The 18,153-nt window shown below is 61.1% G+C and overlaps 1 protein-coding gene across 2 annotated transcripts; it reads left to right on the forward strand.

Annotated features, from left to right (window-relative positions):
* Nucleotides 1-1,443: 1,443 nt before the first annotated feature.
* YJU2 (YJU2 splicing factor homolog) lies at nt 1,444-14,544 on the forward strand. 2 transcript variants are annotated; one of them, XM_059388678.1, is made up of 8 exons: nt 1,444-1,552; nt 3,157-3,257; nt 4,411-4,555; nt 7,160-7,294; nt 9,428-9,609; nt 10,230-10,353; nt 12,834-12,981; nt 13,152-14,544. In XM_059388678.1, exons 1-8 carry the CDS (start codon nt 1,529-1,531, stop codon nt 13,262-13,264), a joined length of 972 nt encoding a protein of 323 aa, XP_059244661.1. In that variant the 5' UTR covers nt 1,444-1,528; the 3' UTR covers nt 13,265-14,544. The 2 variants fall into 2 exon arrangements, with proteins under 2 accessions (XP_059244661.1, XP_059244662.1); XM_059388679.1 differs by lacking the exon at nt 1,444-1,552 and adding an exon at nt 2,802-2,901.
* Nucleotides 14,545-18,153: the final 3,609 nt, after the last annotated feature.

Genomic DNA, 18,153 nt, shown 5'->3' on the forward strand with positions numbered 1-18,153 from the left:
GCTCCTTACTGAGCACGGAGCACGATGGATCCCAGGACCCCGGGATCATGACCTGAGCCAAAGGCAGATGCTTAACCCGCTGACCCTCTTCCTTTCAGTAGACCCAGATGAGACCAGGATGAAGTAAGACACACACAGCGAATCCCCACTCCCATGGATGGGGTCAGGGCTGGACCAGAGGCAGAGCCTGAGGCTGGAGGAGTCCTGGGGCTGGGGGCAGGGCTCTGCCTGGGAAGGGGTGAGTTCAGGAGTTGAGTTCACCTACCTTCTGAAAAGCTGCCTGGGTGGAGGCAAATAGGACATGAGCTTGAGACTATTTCTCTTGCTGGGGGAGGGGTGGCAGGGGGCAGGGGTTGAGGACCAAAGACACCAGGACTGAAGGCAGGAGAAAAAGCCATGGGCAGTTTGTGGCCTGTGGGCGGACCCTGGAAGCCGGGAAGGTCAAGGAAACAGATTCCGCCCCGGAGCCTCTTCCCGTCCACCCTAGACTTCTCTCTGCTCCAGCCTGAGAGAGAAAGAGGGCGGGAGAGAGAAAACACACAAAAGGGGAAGGACAGAGGGAGAGAGACATCTCAAGCAGGCTCCACGCGAACGGCAGGGCTGGATCTCAGGACCCTGAGATCATGATCTGAGCTGAGATCCAGTCCCACGCCTAAGCCACTGAGTCACCCAAATGCCCCAACTTTACACTCCTGACCTGCAAACCATAGCATAATAAACTTGTGTGGTTTTAGGACCTGCGAGCTGGCGGTAACCTTCCAACAGCCACGGGGAAGCTCACACACCATCTTGGATGCCCACTGTCCCAACACTGCTCTGTTGCACGTGCAGGGCAGGTGGGTGCGGGAGCCGGGGTGCCCGTGCAGGGCAGGTGGGTGCGGGAGCTAGTGCGTGAACACGCAGGGGAGGTGGCGGGAGCTGGTGCGTGCACGTGCAGGGCGGGTAGGTGCGGGAGCTGGAATGCATGTGCAGGGTAGGTGGGTGCGGGAGCTGGTCTATGAGTCTCTGCCCCGGACTCCAGGTAAACGTGCGGGAGGGCGTCCAGGCTGCTCCTCTGTGGACATGCGTAGTCCGTGGGAGCTGTCCCTGGCCCCAGGTGCACGCTAGGGACACAGGAACACGCAGCCCAGCACACAGAGTAAACAGTCAATGACAGCCGCCGTTTTCGCTCCAGAAAGGAGTAAAGAACAGGGAACGCCGCGAGCGGCGGCCACGGCGCACCACGATGGCAGTTTGGTGAGCGGCTGCTCACCTCTAGGGGGCGCAGGACCTCCCCCGATCTTCAAATCAGCCGATCCCCGGAACCTTTGTAGCAATCTCGCGAGGGTGCAAATCGGAAGGGAAGGTAGCCGGACTCGGATCTTGACAGGCAGGGGCCAGAGCCAATGATAGGGGGCGTGCTATGCTCTTACCAATAATAGCGCGGAGGAAGTGACGATAGCGGAAATACAAGGGACGGTCAGAGAAGTTCGAAGAACACCGAGCTTAAGCGTTCTTCTCGTGCTTGAGAGACAAGTAGGAGGCGAAGATGTCGGAGCGAAAAGTTTTAAACGTAAGTACTTTGTGACTGGGCTTTCTCCCCGGGGTGGGACACCTCGGAGGTCCGGCCTAGGTGGGTTTCCTGTGCTCTCTTATTGGAACCTTTTTCTCTTCGCCAACGGTCTTCCGCGGGGTGGGGCTTTCAGACACCTCCCAATCACCTTCCTTGAGGGGTGGGCCCTTGCGTCCTTTCGGGGCGGAGCTGAATATGTTTGCCCCAGCGCTTCTCCTGATTGGGTGTGCCGGAGGGAGCTAGCCAGTCAGGTCCCTTGGGGGGGTGGGTCCGCCCTGGCCGTATTGCCGTTCGCTCCTCCTCCAGGCGCCTGAGGCCCCGCCCCCAGGGTCCCGGGCGTCGCGTTTCTTGGGGGGCCTGGGCTCAGCTCTTCGGCTGGGCCGGCAGGGGCAGGGGCGCCCCCTCCCGGCCGCCTCGGCTTCTCCCGACCCAGTGGGGAATCCGGTGGGGCTGGGAAGGCGGCATGCGGCCCCCGAGCTCCGAGTCCCTGCGCGCGGCCCCCGGGGGCCCGTGTGCTCCGCGTCGCGGAGTGAGCCCCGCGTGCCGGGCCAGGGGCCCAGGTGGGAGCGGCCGGGCCGGTGCGGCTCCCGCGGCGCCGCGCTCTCGTCTCTCCCGCACTCGGGTCAGGGGTCCGGCGCCGGCGTCCTCACAGCCCGGGGGCAGGAGTCCTCGGGCCCTGGCGACCCAGCCGGCAGCCGGCTCTCCCCGTCGGTTCCCGGGGCTGCCGCGCCGGCCCCGGCTCATCCCGGCGTGCGGGCGGACGGGCCCGCTGAGGCCCCGGAGGCGGGGGATAGCCAGGGAGTGGAGGACTCGAACCCGGGCCCCCAGCCGTGTAACCCGGACTCCTGACCCCCGGACCTCGCTGCACCTCCCCAGAGCCGTGTCCGCCCCGGGGCTCAAACTCTCTGTGATGGGGGCCCGTCGCTCTGCCTCCACGAGGCTCTGCAAGGGTTCTCTGAGGCAAGAGCTATGAAGTGCCCCGTGCGGGTGCTCAGCGCACGGACTGCTTTATTTTCGGATTATCCGTGGAGCTGAGTTCCCTGATCCACACCTGTCCCCTGCGGGTCTCCCGCTGAGGCTCCTGTGTGGGAGCAGCTAGCACGGCAGCCTGAGGCTGCGGTCCTTGGAACGGCTGGCGTGCCAGGTGGAACCTTGGCTGGCACCCGGGAACCGGAGTCTCAGGATGGTTGGAGGGCTTACACCCTCCCTATGAGCAACGCGGATCATGCGGAGCGCCCGACCTCCTTCCGGGTCTAGAATGTTGGAAGCTGCGAGGCCACGAGAGCCCCAGGCTCCCTGTGAGCTTCTAGGAGACGCCATCTCCCATGTGCGGTCGTCTCCTCCGTGGGGTAATTAACACATCCTGTGTGATTCCGGGGGAGCAGATTGGGAAGCAAGTGCCTGGTCTCCCGGACCCGCCCCCACACACCTTTTCCCTCTGCTGGTGTGGTAGTAAGTGGTAGCCAGAAGGACGAGTGTATGCGGAGTCCTAGGAGCCACAGGGTGGTCCTGGGGACCTGGGCAAGCTCCCCAGAGCTCTTCCCTCTGCCCCTGGCCTGCTTCTGGGCCCGGGACAGCTACCCTGACACTTTCACTTCCCACAGAAATACTACCCGCCCGACTTTGACCCGTCAAAGATCCCCAAACTCAAGCTCCCCAAGGATCGGCAGTACGTGGTGCGGCTGATGGCTCCCTTCAACATGAGGTGAGTGTCCCCCCGTATGACTCCCCACGTGGCCCCTCACGTGGCCTCCTACATCATTCGTGGCAGACACACCTGGTGCCTGACATCCCCAGGGAGTGGCTCATTCGCGGCACTGAGACGTCGACCCAGCGAGCGCAGGACTGTGCTGACCCTTGCTTTCCTCCCAGAACACCCCTGACTCTGAGCCCCCAGCCAGTGTCCACCTCAAGACCTCGATTGTGGGTTATAAGTGTGAGTGCAGAGATGGGACCCGGTGTACTCTTTCCCTGCCTCCAGCAGGCACACTTCTTCAGACCCCAGGACCTTTGCACAGGCTGTTCCTTCTGCCTGGATCATTATTCCTTCTGCTCTCACCTGGCCAGCTCTTCACCCCACAGGTCTTGGTTAAACCCCACCCTCTCAGGGACATCTGGCTGGCTCAGCTGGTCGACCCTCTTGATCTCAGGGTCGTGAGTTCAAGCCCCATGTTAGGTGTAGAGATTAATTTTTAAAAATAACAAGTTCTAAAAATACATGTTTCAAAAAAACTATTTTAGTAAAATCTTGGAAAAACCCTCACTCCCCAAGAGTCCCCTGTGACCCCCCCGTCTGACCCCTTCCATAATTCCCCCTCCCTCACCATCCCCAGATCTTGGCCTTTGTACGGCTTCACAATTACCGTGTCTTACAGATTCTGAGCCTCGTGCTTTTTTTCATGTTTTAGCGTGTTGAAGTCAAACACCTGGTCATCAGACCCCTCGTTCTGTGAAACTCAGTGTGTGTTTGCATATCATTGGTCCATTCTCTCCTTCATTCACTCATTTTTAAAATTCAGCAATCCTTTTGGGCACCTGCTGTGTGCCAGGGCCTTGGCAAAACGGGGGACTCTGTGGGGAACAAGATACCCCCCGAGCGCCAGCCAGGCCATTGCGAGTGTGTGACAGGCAAGTCTCAGCAGGTCTGGGTCGTCTGGGTGCTTCCCCAGCAGGGGACTCGGGGGCCAAGGGCCAGGCACATACTAGGAAAAGCGTGCTAGGTTGGGGGACTCGGAGGCAGGCTGCTTCAGGAGGGAGGGAGCTCCCTGTCCCAGGGGGTATGCCAGCAGCCACCTGCCAGAATGCCAGGAGGAACCAGGGTGCTGGGGTGGCTTGAGTCCCTCTGTCCTGACCCGCAGGTGTAAGACGTGCGGAGAGTACATCTACAAGGGCAAGAAGTTCAACGCGCGCAAGGAGACGGTGCAGAACGAGGCCTACCTGGGCCTGCCCATCTTCCGCTTCTACATCAAGTGCACGCGGTGCCTGGCAGAGATCACCTTCAAGGTAGACACCAGCCCTGCCGGCGGGTCCTCCCCGCGGGGGGCTCCCTGCTCCTGTCCTCTCGAGCTCCCGTGTCACCCCATCCCCAGGAGACAGGCTTGTTTCCGGTGGCGTTCTGTACAAAGGCCCGGGTGTTCAACGACACGGGATTCAGGGAGCAGACCGCACCGTGGCACGTGGCCGGTCATGGTCACGACTGTGTTGAGAATTTGGGGGAGCGGCCGGGGACCTTATGTCCTGCCGGAATTTCTTTTACCTAACTCTTTTCCTCTTGGGTATAAAAAAAAAAGGACATTGAAAGAATGACATATTTTGATTACTTTTTTTAAGAAGATTTAGGTATTGAAGGGCGAGCGAGCGCGTGCACAAGCCGAGGGGTTGGGAGGGGCAGAGGGAGAGAAAATCTCAAGCAGATCCTTGCTGGCCGTGATCCCAGCGAAGGGCTCGGTCTCCCCACGCGGAGATCATGACCTGAGCCGAAGTCAAGAGTCAGATGCTCAACCGACTGGGCCCCACTCCCCGCCCTGGGCGCACCTATTTGGGGTCCCTTTTATTTTTCTGACAGAGACACAGCGAGAGGGGACACAAGCAGAGACACGAGAGAGGGAGAAGCAGGCTCCCACTGAGCAGGGAGCCTCATGTGGGGCTCGATCCCAGGACCCTGGGATCATGACCTGAGCCTCCCAGGCGCCCCCTTGGAGTACTTTTTTAAGCATCTGTAGTAAGATGGGAGTCACGTACCATGTACGGTGTCTGATTCGGTGGCACTTAGTGTGCTCACAGAGGACTAAGCTGACCCTGTGCCCAGTTCCAAGAAATTTCCGTCACCCCCAAAATGAGCCCCCTAACCATTAGCAGTCGGTCCCCGTTGGGCCCCCCCAGGAGCCCCCGTCTGCTCTCCGCCTGCGGACGTGCCCGTCACGATGGTTCTCATGCAGGGTGCCCTGCGCCCTGTCCTCGTGCACGTCTCCTGGTGTGGTTCCGGGTTCCCCTGACCGTGGCGTGTGGTGGGGCTCCTCCTGCCTCACGCTCAGTCACGTTCCCGTGTGGGAACACACCACGTTGTACGCCGCCCTCTGTCCCCTGGATGGACACTTGGGTCCTTTCCAGAAAATGATCTCTGTTTTTCCTGAACGGTAATGATAACGTATGTGTTTCTATGATATTGACGATTTTACGATATTTACAAATAGATACTAATTTTTAACTTGATTTTTTTTTTTTAAGATTTTATTTATTTATTTGACAGACAGAGATCACAAGGAGGCAGAGAGGCAGGCAGAGAGAGAGAGGAGGAAGCAGGCTCCCTGCTGAGCAGACAGCCCGATATGGGGCTTGATCCCAGGACCCTGGGATCATGACCTGAGCCCAGGGCAGAGGCTTTAACCCACTGAGCCACCCAGGTGCCCCAGCAAATAGATACTAATTTTTAAAGACTAGAGGAGCTCTGGCAAGACGGTGCAGATCGGCTCTCCCACTGAAGAACTTCGGGCGATTAAGTAGACGGGGCTGCTTGTGTGGGTCACGGGTCCCTGCGCCCACACATCGTGGGCACAGAACTCAGAACTGTGGGGCCGGTGCCAGAAGTCTGCCTGCTGCTGCCGCCGCCCGGCCAGCCCTGAGCCTGGAAACAAACGCTCGGGAGGCGCTCGTGTGGGTTCCGGGACACGGGCTCCCCGTCGTCCTCGCGCTTCCTCTCCTAGTGACGCGCTCCGAACCGGGGCTGCTTCCCCGCCCGTAGCAAGGCGGCGGGGCTGGCACCGGGGATCCCGCCTGACCCTCGCCCGCTTCCCCTCCTGTCTGCATCCTCTGCACCCGCAGTGCCTCTGTCTCTGTCACAGCGAGAAACCGACCCTGAGTATCACTGTTAACCATGAGCCACACACCGTGTGGGTTTCCCTGTTTCCCCTGATTCCGACTCAGCGCTCCAGGGTCTCGTCTGGGATGCGAGCTTGTGTTTCCGCTCTGCATCCTAGAAGTGCATATAGGAGCACGCTCTGTATGTACTGATACGTGATTTATGAATACAAGAAACTGTGAACACGTGTGCGCACACGCAGCAGACAGGAAGACACAGGGCACGTGCAAAGGCCCGGAGACTCGCATTCGCGGTTGGGCAGAGGTTGGAGGGAGGCAGCGGGCAGGTGCAGAGGGGTCTGGAGAGGACAGGGGCACTAGAAAGTAGCGTCCAACCCAAGCATTGAGACAAGACCAGCGGGGTGGCCGGGGGACATCGCGCAGTGTCTGAGTGTCTCTACTCTTGGCTTCAGTTCAGGCCTCGATCTCAGCGTCGTGAGGTCAAGCGCCGGGTCAGGCTCCATGTTGGGCTCGGCCTTCGGGGTGTTGGGCTCGGCCCTCGGGGTGTTGGGCTTGGCCCTCGGGGTGGGGACGTCTGCTTGAGACGCCCTCTCCGTCCTCCTCGGCCCTCCGGCTCATGCTCTCACTCTCTCTCTAAAGTAAATAAATCTTCAAATTAAAAAAAAGACCCGGATGGGGACGAGCAGGAGTGAGGCACGGACAGGAGGTGCCCCGGTGGCCGGCTGCTGGCCAGCAGAAGCGCCTGTGCCCGGGGCCGTAGGATTGACGTCTGCCCGTTCTCCCTTGCAGACGGACCCCGAGAACACCGACTACACCATGGAGCACGGAGCCACGCGGAACTTCCAGGCCGAGAAGCTCCTGGAGGAGGAGGAGAAGAGGGTACAGAAGGAGCGCGAGGACGAGGAGCTCAACAACCCCATGAAGGTGAGGCCGCCGCCGCCCCGGGCCCGGGCAGGGCGATGGGGTGGGCAGGGGCGGTCGCCAGAGCCCCGAAGTGGTCCCCGGAGCCCACCCCCTGGCCACACCCCCGTGCAGCCCCCAGAGTGCGCGTGCAGGAATCTCACACCTGCGATCAGGTGGTGACATTGGGTCACGGTCGACCTCGGGAGAGGGAGGCTGTCCAGCGGGCCGGACCTCTCGCCTGAGCCCTTCATCTGGGTCTAGAGGACGTTAGCGGAGTGAAGGAGCCGGCCTGGAGTGGGGGCCCATGTGGCCCCCTGTCAATAGCCAGCAAGAACGCGGGGACCTCAGTCCCACAGCCAGAAGGAAGAAGACTCTGCCAGCAGTCCGAGCCAGGCCAGGCCTCGGGCGAGACCCCCAGCCCCTGATTTCGCTTCTGGAAGCCTTGTCGGAGAACGCAGCCACGCTGCACTGGGCCTGGGACCCACACTGGCCAGGGGACAGCGAGAGCCCTGTGGTTTGAAGCTGTGGAGCTGGGGACAGACTGTCATGCAGCTGGGGAGAACGAATCCAAGGGGCAGGAAGTCGGACTTGAGAAGGCGAGGTGCTTCCTGCGGCCGGCTCCCCCGTGTTTGCACAGAGGACACCCATGACCGGTGGCTGTGAAGACCAGAAGCATGGAAGGAAACGTTCTCTTGAATGTTCCCTGGCTGTGTGACCTTGGGCAAAGCCCTTGGCCTCTCTGGGCTTCAGAATCCTGGTATATTCTTGAATGTTCCCTGGCTGTGTGACCTTGGGCAAGGCCCTTGGCCTCTCTGGGCTTCAGAATCCTGGTATATCAAATGGCTTCGATGACCGGCCTCAGAGGTTGTGTGGGGCTTAAGTGAGTTTGTACACGGGAGACTCTTGGGACAGGCCCCAGCACGTGCGCAGGAATCCCCGCTTGATGAAACTCTGACCGGCCCTCTTCAAACAAACCGTCCTCTTCAGTCTGTCTCGGAAATGGAATGACGGCTGTGTTCCTTCCGGCCTCCCCCACCCCCGTAAAGCCCATCCATCCCTGGGCCCTCCATGCCACTCCTGGCTGTTTTCTGAGCCCGCATGTCGGACCTGAAGCGGGGTTCTCCACAGCGAGCAGCGCGGCAGGGAGGGACGCAGGCTCTGCCGAGGGGACCGTGTCCCGGCAGCGGTCTGCATGGTCGTGTCCATCCCGGTCCACCCACACGACCACGGGGGTTTATGGCCTGAGTTACCCCAGAATTGCACCTTTACAAACATTTCTGTCCTCCAGTTTCTGGGGCTCAGGAGGCCCAAGGAGCTAAGCTGGGTGGTTCGGGCCCAGGGTCTCTCCAGAGGCCGCATCTCTGAAGGCTCAGCCGGCCATGTCCTTGTCACAGGGCGTCTGCACCCCCGCACGACGCGGCACCGGCCTCCCCAGAGCCAGCGATCTGGAGGAGCCGGGAGGACCCACCATCAGAGGGACACGCTGTTGTCCCATCACATCCCCCTCGCTCGGAGCGGGGCCCCGAGTCCAGCCCGTACTCACGGGAGGGGGAGTGGGGCTCTGCTTTTTCAGGGGAGAAATATCAAGACTATTGGGGGACACATATTCAAACCCTCAGGACTGCCACTTCCCTCTGGCCGCAGTCCCAACAGCCCCGAAGAGGCCAGTGCAGGCTTCCCGCCCATGCCTCAGAGACTCGGGCTGGCATTGTCGCAGGGATGGAACTGGCTCACGCGCGGCCACGTATCAGCCTGGGGCCCGGCGCGTCGTGATTGCTCAGACTTGTTTTTAATCTTCGTTACTGTTATTTTTAAGTAAGCTGTGCACCCAGCGTGGGGTTCAAACTCCTGGCCCGGAGACCAAGGGTCGCACGTTCCTCCAGCAGCCAGCCAGGCCCCTCCTCTTTGTTTTTACTGCTGTGTCATGGCGGACCTGGGCCAGACACCGGCGGGGTGGCCTCAGCAGAGCAGCCCCCCGCCCCATACCTTTCTGCTCTGAGCTGGGGAATGGGGGCAGCCGGGGGACGGGGCAGGAGGCCCCTGCGCAGGCAGTGTGGGTGCAGGTGGGCGTGGGGGCTCCTCCCCGGCAGGTGCCGCCCCCCGCCCCCGCGGCCCCAGCAGCCGCGCACACTGAGCCTGGGTCCTGCCCACCAGGTGCTGGAGAACCGGACCAAGGATTCGAAGCTGGAGATGGAGGTTCTAGAGAACCTGCAGGAGCTCAAGGACCTGAACCAGCGGCAGGCCCACGTGGACTTCGAGGCCATGCTGCGGCAGCACCGGCTGTCGGAGGACGAGCGGCAGAAGCAGGAGCAGGAGGAGGACGAGCGGGAGACGGCGTGAGTGCTCCCAGCGGCGTGGGCGGCGTCCTCGGTGCTCACAGCCTTTGCTCAGGCCTCTGCCTGCGGCGCCCTTCCGGGACTTCCGTGGCTCCTCCAGGCGGCCCTTCTGCAGGAGGCCTTTCCCGTGCTCCCCCCACACCTCTCTTTCTCTCCCGTGGGGTCTGTGTCGGGGTCACCAGCATCACCCCCCAGGTTTGATGACTCGGCAGGGTGGGGTCCCTCAGGCCCGGGCCTGCTGTGTCCACACTTTCCACAGGGCACTGACCGCCCTGGAACCTTCCCTCTGCTTCCGTGTCTCCGTCTCATCGCCTCCTCCCTCTTCCGGAATCTGAACGGGACCCCGGTTTGGCTTCTGCGTTCCCAGGGGGGCGGGCGGCGAATGGCGCACAGGGAGAGCGGAGTCCTTGTGGAGCACCAGGCGCTGGGTGGTCCTGGTCGCAGCGTCCATCGAGGGGACTGTGGTGTGGGGAGCTCCCAGCCAGAGTTCCAGCCGAGGCAGGTGGGGGCCAGTGGCCGGCACTTAACCATGCCGCCCTGGGTGGCCAGAGAGGATTGCCGGGTGTCTGGGGGCCCCTCGCTGCCCCGCTCACTCCTGTTGGGGGACGGCGATCCCACAGGGCCTTGGTGGAGGAGGCGCGCAGACGCCGGCTGCTGGAGGACTCTGACTCGGAGGAGGAGGTGGCGGCTCCTGCCCCACCGCGGCTGGCCGTCCGGCCCAGGCCCACCGCCATCCTGGAGGAGGTGAGTGTGCCGGCATCCCCCAAGGGCTTTGGGGGGCAGCAGAGAGGGGGAGCTGGGCCTGGCACCAACGGCCAGAGACCGACTGTGCGTCAGCAGGCCCAGCTGCATGCCAGGAGAGCCTTGTCTCCAGAGCCTGCAGTCAGCCAGCCCCTGCTCAGCCACTAAGATGGGAACAGCCCCAGACTCGGAGACTTAGGGACGCAGATGTGTGTTTCTGCATCCCCATAACAGCCCTGGGGTGACCGCCAGGACTTGCAGGCCACGCTGCTCCCAGCACTCAGGGACCCGGGCTCTTTGCAGCTTGTCTGTCTGCTCTCTCCTGGAGCGTGGGTCCCAGCTCTGGGGTCGCGGCTTCTGGCCAGGGTGGGGCTGGGAGGGGTACCCGCCACCAGATACTGGGGCAGCAGGACTAGTGAGCTGCAGGGCCTGGGCCGGCAGCGGGGAGCAGGAGGAGCATCCGGCAGGCGGACTGCCGGCACTTTCCAGCACAGCGGCTCATCCAGGGCCGTCAAGGCCATGCTGGCGTGTTGATCGAAGTTGGGGCACTAAAGCGAGAAATGACAAGTAGCGGTCACCCCAGCCATGTTTTATTTTCACTCTCACGTGTTGGTGGTCCCTGCCAGCCAGATGCAGGTTCAGCCGCTGGGTTGGACCCAGTCACGCTGTTCTAACTGCTTGGAGGTGACTTAAAAGTTGTGCTCAGCCACACAGAACGGCATCGGGCCCAGGCAGCGTCCTATTCTAGTGGCCTGGGGGTGGCGGCGGGGGGGCTGCCCTCACTGCTGCACCTTCACGTCCTAGCCAGGGGCAAGGGCCCGGGCCCGGGGCTCCCGTCCCACACAATCCCTTGACAGTGGCACGCATGCCATTGGTCAGAGCCCAGCCACCTGAGCACATGGTGCTGCAAAGGAGGATGGGAAATGTAGTCTCTGTGGGGGAGGGGCGCAGCCATGTTTCCGCGGAGGCTGGTGACTGTCCTGGGAGAGAATGGCCCTTGGGGTGGTGCTTGCCCGTCCCTTACTCTCAGACAACCAGGACACTCTCCTTGAGGTGCTGTCCCCTGCTGACAAGGTCTCACGCTCTTTCTTAAATAAACCGCCCCCAGAACTGTCTTAAATTTCCTCTTCTGTCACGTGGAAGAGACGGGAGCCGTTGTGAGAGCAGTCTGGCTTCCTTTGCCGCCCCCGGACTCCCCCGTTCCCTGCCCCCCCACGCGTCTGCTCCAGGCGTCTTCCATGCACCTGGTTTGAGGACGCGCTTCTTGTTTGGTTTGCGCCGCACGGTGCCACTGAGACGTCCCAAAGCCTTGCCATGACGTCTGTCCCCTTCCGCGCCGAGGCGCCCGTGTCCACGGTTTTGCTTAGTGGCAGTGCGTGTTGCGGGCGGACGCAGGCTTGGGGAGGAGGCTCACGAGGGCCGGCGCTGGCCCGCCGTGGGGGCCGCGTGGGTCCGTTCAGAAAGCGGCAGCTGGAACGGCTGGTCTCTCTGTAACCCACTGGACCACGTCCGTCCCTGTCCGTGCTCGCTCGAGGGGCCCCGGCCGGTGCACAGGTGGCCACATGCGGCCACACGCCTCCGGGGTCCCCCTCCTGTGCTCCCTGCTCCTGCCGAACCAGCTCTCCGGTGTCCCTGCTCCAGGCCTTGGCCTCATGCTCCGCCGCTCGGAGCGCGGTCCCTCTCGTCCACTTGTTAACTGCTCATTCTGATGGCTGCGCACAGCCCTCTCCGAGGAGACCTGGCCCGACCGCCTTATGGACTGGCCGCTGTCGCTCAGCTGTCACACCACACTGAAGTCTTTCCTCGTGTCACACCACCTGTGAGGACAGACGTCCCGTCGATCTGTTCGCTGGCCCGTCCCACCTCCTCCCGCAGACGGCGGCCCCGAAGGCAGCGCCCCGTCCCTCGTGCCCCGGACAGCTCCAGCTCCCAGCTCGGACAGGACCTGCTGAGGCCCATGTTTCAGCATAAAACAGACAAAAGGGGTCCCTGCCCGTACCGTTGAAGAGCCCGATGGAGATGGGCCTGAGCCTGTCCCTGCCTTCCCCTCGCTAGTCCCCAAAGTGGGAGCCTCCGTTTTCCCTCGCTCCGTCGAACACGTTGGTAGAGCACCTTCGTGCCAAGAGTTGTCTGTGGCACCGTGGACCCAGTCGTGAACACGACAGGAACCCCCAGCACGGTTGAGGGGTTTACGTCCCGAGGCAGTGGAGGCCACTGAGGGCGTGGACATGCAGCACTCGCTCGACCACATGATCTTAAACTGTAGAGAAAGGTTTCTCAGAGGAGCTGATGCCTGGGTGGGGTATTGAAGGATGAGTAGGAGTTCACCAGATGCCTTAGAGGAAAGGGGGCATTGCAGGTGGAGGGAATGACGTGGATAAAGACCCAGAGGGGAGAAGGCGTGGTGCGATTCAGGAAGTGTAAGTGCCGGAGAAGGTGGGATTGGGGCCAGTTCACCCACTCATGTCCCCCCTCACCCCCAGGCCCCAAAAGCCAAGAGGAAGGCAGAAAGCTGGGAACGGAGTGTCGGCACCCTTGGCAGCAGGCCCCAGCTGTCGGGACTGGTCGTGGTGAAGAAAACAGACCTGGGTTGCAGCACCCGGCAGGGCCTGGCATCGCCCACCTCCCAGGGTAGGTGCGCACCCCCCAACCCCCCACCGCCTCCTGTGACTGGAGCGCAGTGCCCCAGGGGGCCATCAGGTGATAGCAGGCCCTTCTCGGGGCTTCGGGGGGTGGGCGGTGTGCCCCCAGCCCAGGCGTGGGGTTGAGGCCGGGTGGGCCAGCTCTCCTCTCGCCCCCAGGGCCCGTGCGGAGCAGCAAAGCAGCTGACCCTGCGCCCCGGTTGCCGGGCACCTCCTCCCTGAGCCAGCTGGGGGCCTATTCGGACAGCGAGGACAGCAGCGGCAGCAACTGAGACCCAGGCCCTTCCCCAGGTCAAGGTCCCGCATCCAGAGCACCAGCCAGAGCCACGCGTGACTGGGCGAACCCGGAAGTCCTCTGCGGCAGGCAGGGCCGGCACGGGCTGCGGCCAGGGGACTCGGTTTCTGTCCTCTCCCCTCACCTGCCGGCCCTCGGGGACCTTGGGGTCCCCAGCTGACACTGCCGCCCTCCGTTTGGGGCCGTGCCATCCCTGGGAGGGCTCCCAGCAGGCCTCTGTGGGCCACACGGGGCTAATCCGGCCTCTTGGCTCTCGGAAGCTGACAGACGGTAAAGGTCCGTTGACTGGTGGACGTCTGAGGGGGTTGTACGTAGCACTAGATCGCCGGGCCCGCCGCTGGTCACCGGGCAGGAAATTGACGCCGGAGCTCACGTGGTTTCGGTGGCCCGACTCCGGCTCCCCGGCTCTGGGATAGTTCTCGCCCGCTCCAGAACGTTCTGGTTGAAGGTCCTGTGCTCCTGCCAGACTCCTTCAGCCCCTGATCCGCAGCTCTGCTCTCCCGCCCCCTCACCCCCAGCGTCGCCGGCCTCTGCCCCCCTCCCCCATACTCACATTAGTTTGGCATCTGGGAATGCAGCTTTGTGCTTCCCGCTGGCAGAGTGTGGGAGCCCAGCAGCCCCCACTCGGGATCCGCGTTCCTGCAGTGACTTCTGGGCGGGTATGGCTGGGAGGCGGCAACTGGGATCCAGCCAGGCCCCGGGGCCCCACCTCACCCTGAAAACAGGACCCCAGGGGGCCCAAGTTCTGGAATGCAGATGGTGGCCCCAGCTTGGGCTTGCTGGTTGGTGCGTCCCTCCCTCCAGTTCCCCCCAGCAGCATCCTCTCTGTGGTCACCTTGGCCGTGGTGGGAGTACTTACACCGCGGGAGTCCGCACACAGATCAGTGCCCTGTGCAGGAGAGCCAGCTGTGGGCACTTAACAGCCTGCCCGGCCCGCTTCCCCAAAGTCAAAGTCAGCATCATCCCGCGCGCGCTGCCCCGGATGGGGCTGTTCAGAGCAGCGGCTGGAGGAGAGCACCCAGGCCAGGAAGCACTTGTGGGAGAGATGAGGACGCGTGGGGCCCGCTCACTCTGATGTGTCCCCGCAGCCCATCTCCTGAGCTCCCGTCCTTTGTGGCCGTGTGTGCGTGCCAGCTGTCCCTGTTCTTTGCTGAAGATCATGGATCCTGTTCTGAAACCCGGATCAGTGAACTATGATTGGTGGGCCAAAGCTGGCCCACAGCCTGTTTTTGTGAATAAAGTTTTATTGGCACAGCAGCCTGCCCGTTTGTGTGCATATGAGGTATGGCTGCTTTGCTCCATGGCAGCAGAGCCAACAGGTCAGGTTTACCATCAGGTCCCAGATAGAGAAGGGTTGCCGGCCCCCGTCTGGGTCGCCCTGCTCTGCTCTTCCTGCTCTGCTCCCCACGGCCTCCAGGGGAAGGTGCTGACACCGCCCTCACGCCAATTTCCAGGCTCACCCCATGCCCGCGGCTCTGTGCCCAGGGTCACTTGAGAATGGGCGCCAGCTGCGGGATGCAGTCTGCGGGATCCCCTTAGCAATAACAGCTAATGTGGGCGAAGCCTTGCCACTTGCCGGACCCCTGCCGAGCTCGGGCAGACGCCCTCCTCTGAGTTTCCTACAGCAAGTTGCCCGCTCCAAATAAAAATAAAAAAATATATATATGTATATCATTTATCTATAAAGTACGTATTAAAATGTGTATATAATTTAATATATATCATGAATTTTATAATTTAATATTACTATATATAATATATACTTATACATTTTTATTTTTTATTTCATTTATTAATTTTTTGAGCACCTACTTTGTGCACAGATGTGTTTTAGGGACTGGGGCTACAACGCTGAAGGCACACCTACGACGATAATGCCCTAAAGAAAAGAGCAATAGTCCAACCTCCTAATGGTGACGTTACGTTCGGAAGATGGGGGGAGATCGTGGACGTATCTGAACAGAACAGTAAGCTCTGAAGAGAGGCGAGCACGCACTGGAGACAGCAGGGGTGGGGGTGGGTCTTGTCCCCCACGCTGCCCCCCATCAGCTACTGCTGTGTGAGGAGGTCCCTGAGAAGGGCGCAGCGGCAAACATAGGAGCCTAGGGGGGCGGATCTGCTGGGTTCTTGGCCTCAGGGTCTTATGCGGCTGCCCCTCACCTGGGGCAGGGCTGTGGTCTCATCGGAAGGCCCGTCCGGGGCTGGATCTGCTCCCACGCTCACTTGAGTGGCTGTTGGCCATTCCTCATGGGCTCTTCGCCAAAGGCGGCCCTCAGCTGCTCACCTACACGGCCCCCTGATGGCCGGACCCCATAAAGCCAGCACAAGGGTCTGTGGGAAGTGGCATCCCCTCACCTTTGCCATGTCCCCCTGGTTGGAAGCAAGCCGCAGCTCCGGCCACGTTCAAGGAGAGGGGATCACACGTGGCTCTGGCCACTGGGGGGTGGGGGTCATTGGAGGCCAGGGGAGGGTCTACTTCCCAGACCACACCCCGCTCCCTCGTCCCCCTTCACCTGTGAGCTTTATGAGGGTAGCTGTGTAGACGAGTGTGACCCCAGCCCTTGAGGCCATCTGGGCACTCCGTGGGAGCGAAATGGAACTCACTGGACCTGTCTTCAAATTATCTCCCAGCAGGCTTTTATGCTTCCTTCTCCCACCCTATGAACTGGGAGCCCTTCTGCTCTTGGCCCCCAGTTCCCAGTGGGGGTTCCTGGGGTCAAGCGAGCAAGCAGAGGGTTAGTGACGCATCAGGGTCTTGTGTGTGTGTGTGTGTGTGTGTGTGTGTGTGTGTGTGTGTGTGTGTACCCTCCAGGGCCTCCACTCACCTGCTCTCCCCTCAGCCCCCTGCACCCCCTCCCGCTCTCCAGAGCCTGCCCTTCCCCCATAGCTGCTGACAGCCCCCTTTCCCTGCACCGCACTCCATGTCTTTCATCCCTGGGAGCTGTCAGCCTCATGCAGAGCCTCCTCCATCAGTGTCCCCTGGGGCCGCGGCACAGCACCGGGACTTGCGGGGGTGGGCTGCCCTGCTAGAGCGCACTCGGCCTGAGCCTGGGCTGCACAAAGACACAGGGGCCGCCGCCCCGTTTCTCAAGCTCAGCTGCGTGCCAGGTTCTGCCCCAAGCTCCCTCTGCACCAAAACCCGCCTCTCCCTCAGACACATGCCCTGTTATTGCCTGGTTTTACAGAGGCGGGAAGCTCCTGGGCCAGGGACTCAGAGTGAGCAGGGGACGGGCCCCGGGCTTGCCACCGCAAGGCTCCGAGGCTACACCTTTAATGACCACACTCCCCTGCAACTCCTGCAGACAGAGCCTCCAGGGGCTGGGCCTCCCTTCAGACCGGGCGCTCATGACGACAGGGCTACGTCTCCTCCATCAGACTAGGTGTCTTTGAAGGCTCGACCATGCCCGCCCTATCCAACTGAGACTCCTAAGGATAGCCTCTTGTCTCCTCCATTAGACTAGGGGCCCCTAAAAGCAGGGCTGTATCTCACAAGAGACAGGAAACCCCTAAAATCAGAGCCATGCCTTCTCCATCAGACTGAATGCTTCAGAGGGTAGAATCATGCCTCCCCTATCAGACTGGGAGCCGATTAAGGTATGCACCTGTCTCCTCCAACAGACTGAGGCTTCCAAAGTCAAGACCATGCCTCTCTCATCAGACTGTAGGTTTTAAAAGGTAAGGCTGTGTCTAGGAACTTCTTAGGGCAGAGATTGTCTCTCCTATCAGAGTAGGAGCTCCTAGGGCAGGGCTACATCTGCTCCATCAGATCAGGAGTATTTCGGCCCCACTGTGAGCCGCCTCATCTTATCCTGGTGTCTTGACTCCCATTCCCGCTCCAGACTGACTGCTCCATGAGACAAGAGTGAGGGGACAGAGAAGGCAGGCCCAGCCCCCACCCAGGGATCCCAACTGGCTCCCTCTCAAGGTCCCACCCACCCAAAGCATATATTGAGCGCCTACTGTGTGCCACGTCATAGGATATTATTGGGCCATAAAAGGAATGAAGCTCTCTCACACACACGAGGATGAACCTTGGAAACAGTGAGTCCTCTCATGAACCAGCCACAAAAAACCACATAGTGTGGGATTCCACTTACACGAGAGGTCCAGGACAGGCCCGTCCAGAGGGACAGAAAGTGGACTAGCGGTGTCAGGGGCGGGAGAAGTCGGGGGAGAATGGAGAGTGCCCATAGGGATGATGTTTCTCGTTGGGGTGAGGAGAATGTTCTGAAATGAGTGGCGATGATTGTATGATCTTTTGAACGTTCTCAACCTGAAATGCACACTTTAAGCGGGTAAATTATAGAGCATGTGAATTGCAATAAAAAAAAATAATAAAAAAAAATAAATAAAGGTGCTCCAAACAGTGTCCAAAAGCGCTCAGCAGAGGTTAGCTGTCCTCCAGCTCAGAGAGCTGCGTCACCACCCAAGGTCAGGGGGCTGGGCTTCCAGAAAAGGCCGCACCCAGGAGATGCCCCTGATACAGGGCCTCTCAGACCCCGAGGTGGGGGGCAGGGGGAGGGAGAAAGACTCAGCCCAGGACCCCTAGACCACCCCACCTGCTCGCCTTTGTCCACGCAGCGGCCCCCTCTGCTGCCCATCAACACGCCAAAACCCAGGAGTTCCCAAGAGTTCCCGTGGCTCTTCAAGGGCACCCCGCAAGGTCACCAGGCCCCCAGCCCCTCCTCATCCTCGCTGCTCCTCCGGGAACCCCTTTGCAGCGGGGGGGTGGGGGGCACCCCAGGAGCAGTCAGCTCAAAAGCGCAGGAAAGTCAAACGCCGTTTGATTCTGCCTCGGGGGCCTCTAATTGCTATTCCTGACACACGCTGTAATTAGAAGGCCCCTTTCAAATATTTATACCTCAG

This window comes from Mustela nigripes, chromosome 2 (assembly GCF_022355385.1).
Source record: "Mustela nigripes isolate SB6536 chromosome 2, MUSNIG.SB6536, whole genome shotgun sequence".
In the NCBI taxonomy this organism is placed as follows: domain Eukaryota; kingdom Metazoa; phylum Chordata; class Mammalia; order Carnivora; family Mustelidae; genus Mustela; species Mustela nigripes.

What these genes read in the sequence shown, in the direction of transcription:
- YJU2 (XM_059388678.1), top strand. Translation starts at nt 1,529, where the DNA reads ATGTCGGAGCGAAAAGTTTTAAAC. An exon ending in GAGGACGAGCGGGAGACGGC is followed by an intron (nt 9,610 to 10,229) that starts GTGAGTGCTCCC and finishes GCGATCCCACAG; the next exon opens with GGCCTTGGTGGAGGAGGCGC. An exon ending in CCACCGCCATCCTGGAGGAG is followed by an intron (nt 10,354 to 12,833) that starts GTGAGTGTGCCG and finishes CCTCACCCCCAG; the next exon opens with GCCCCAAAAGCCAAGAGGAA.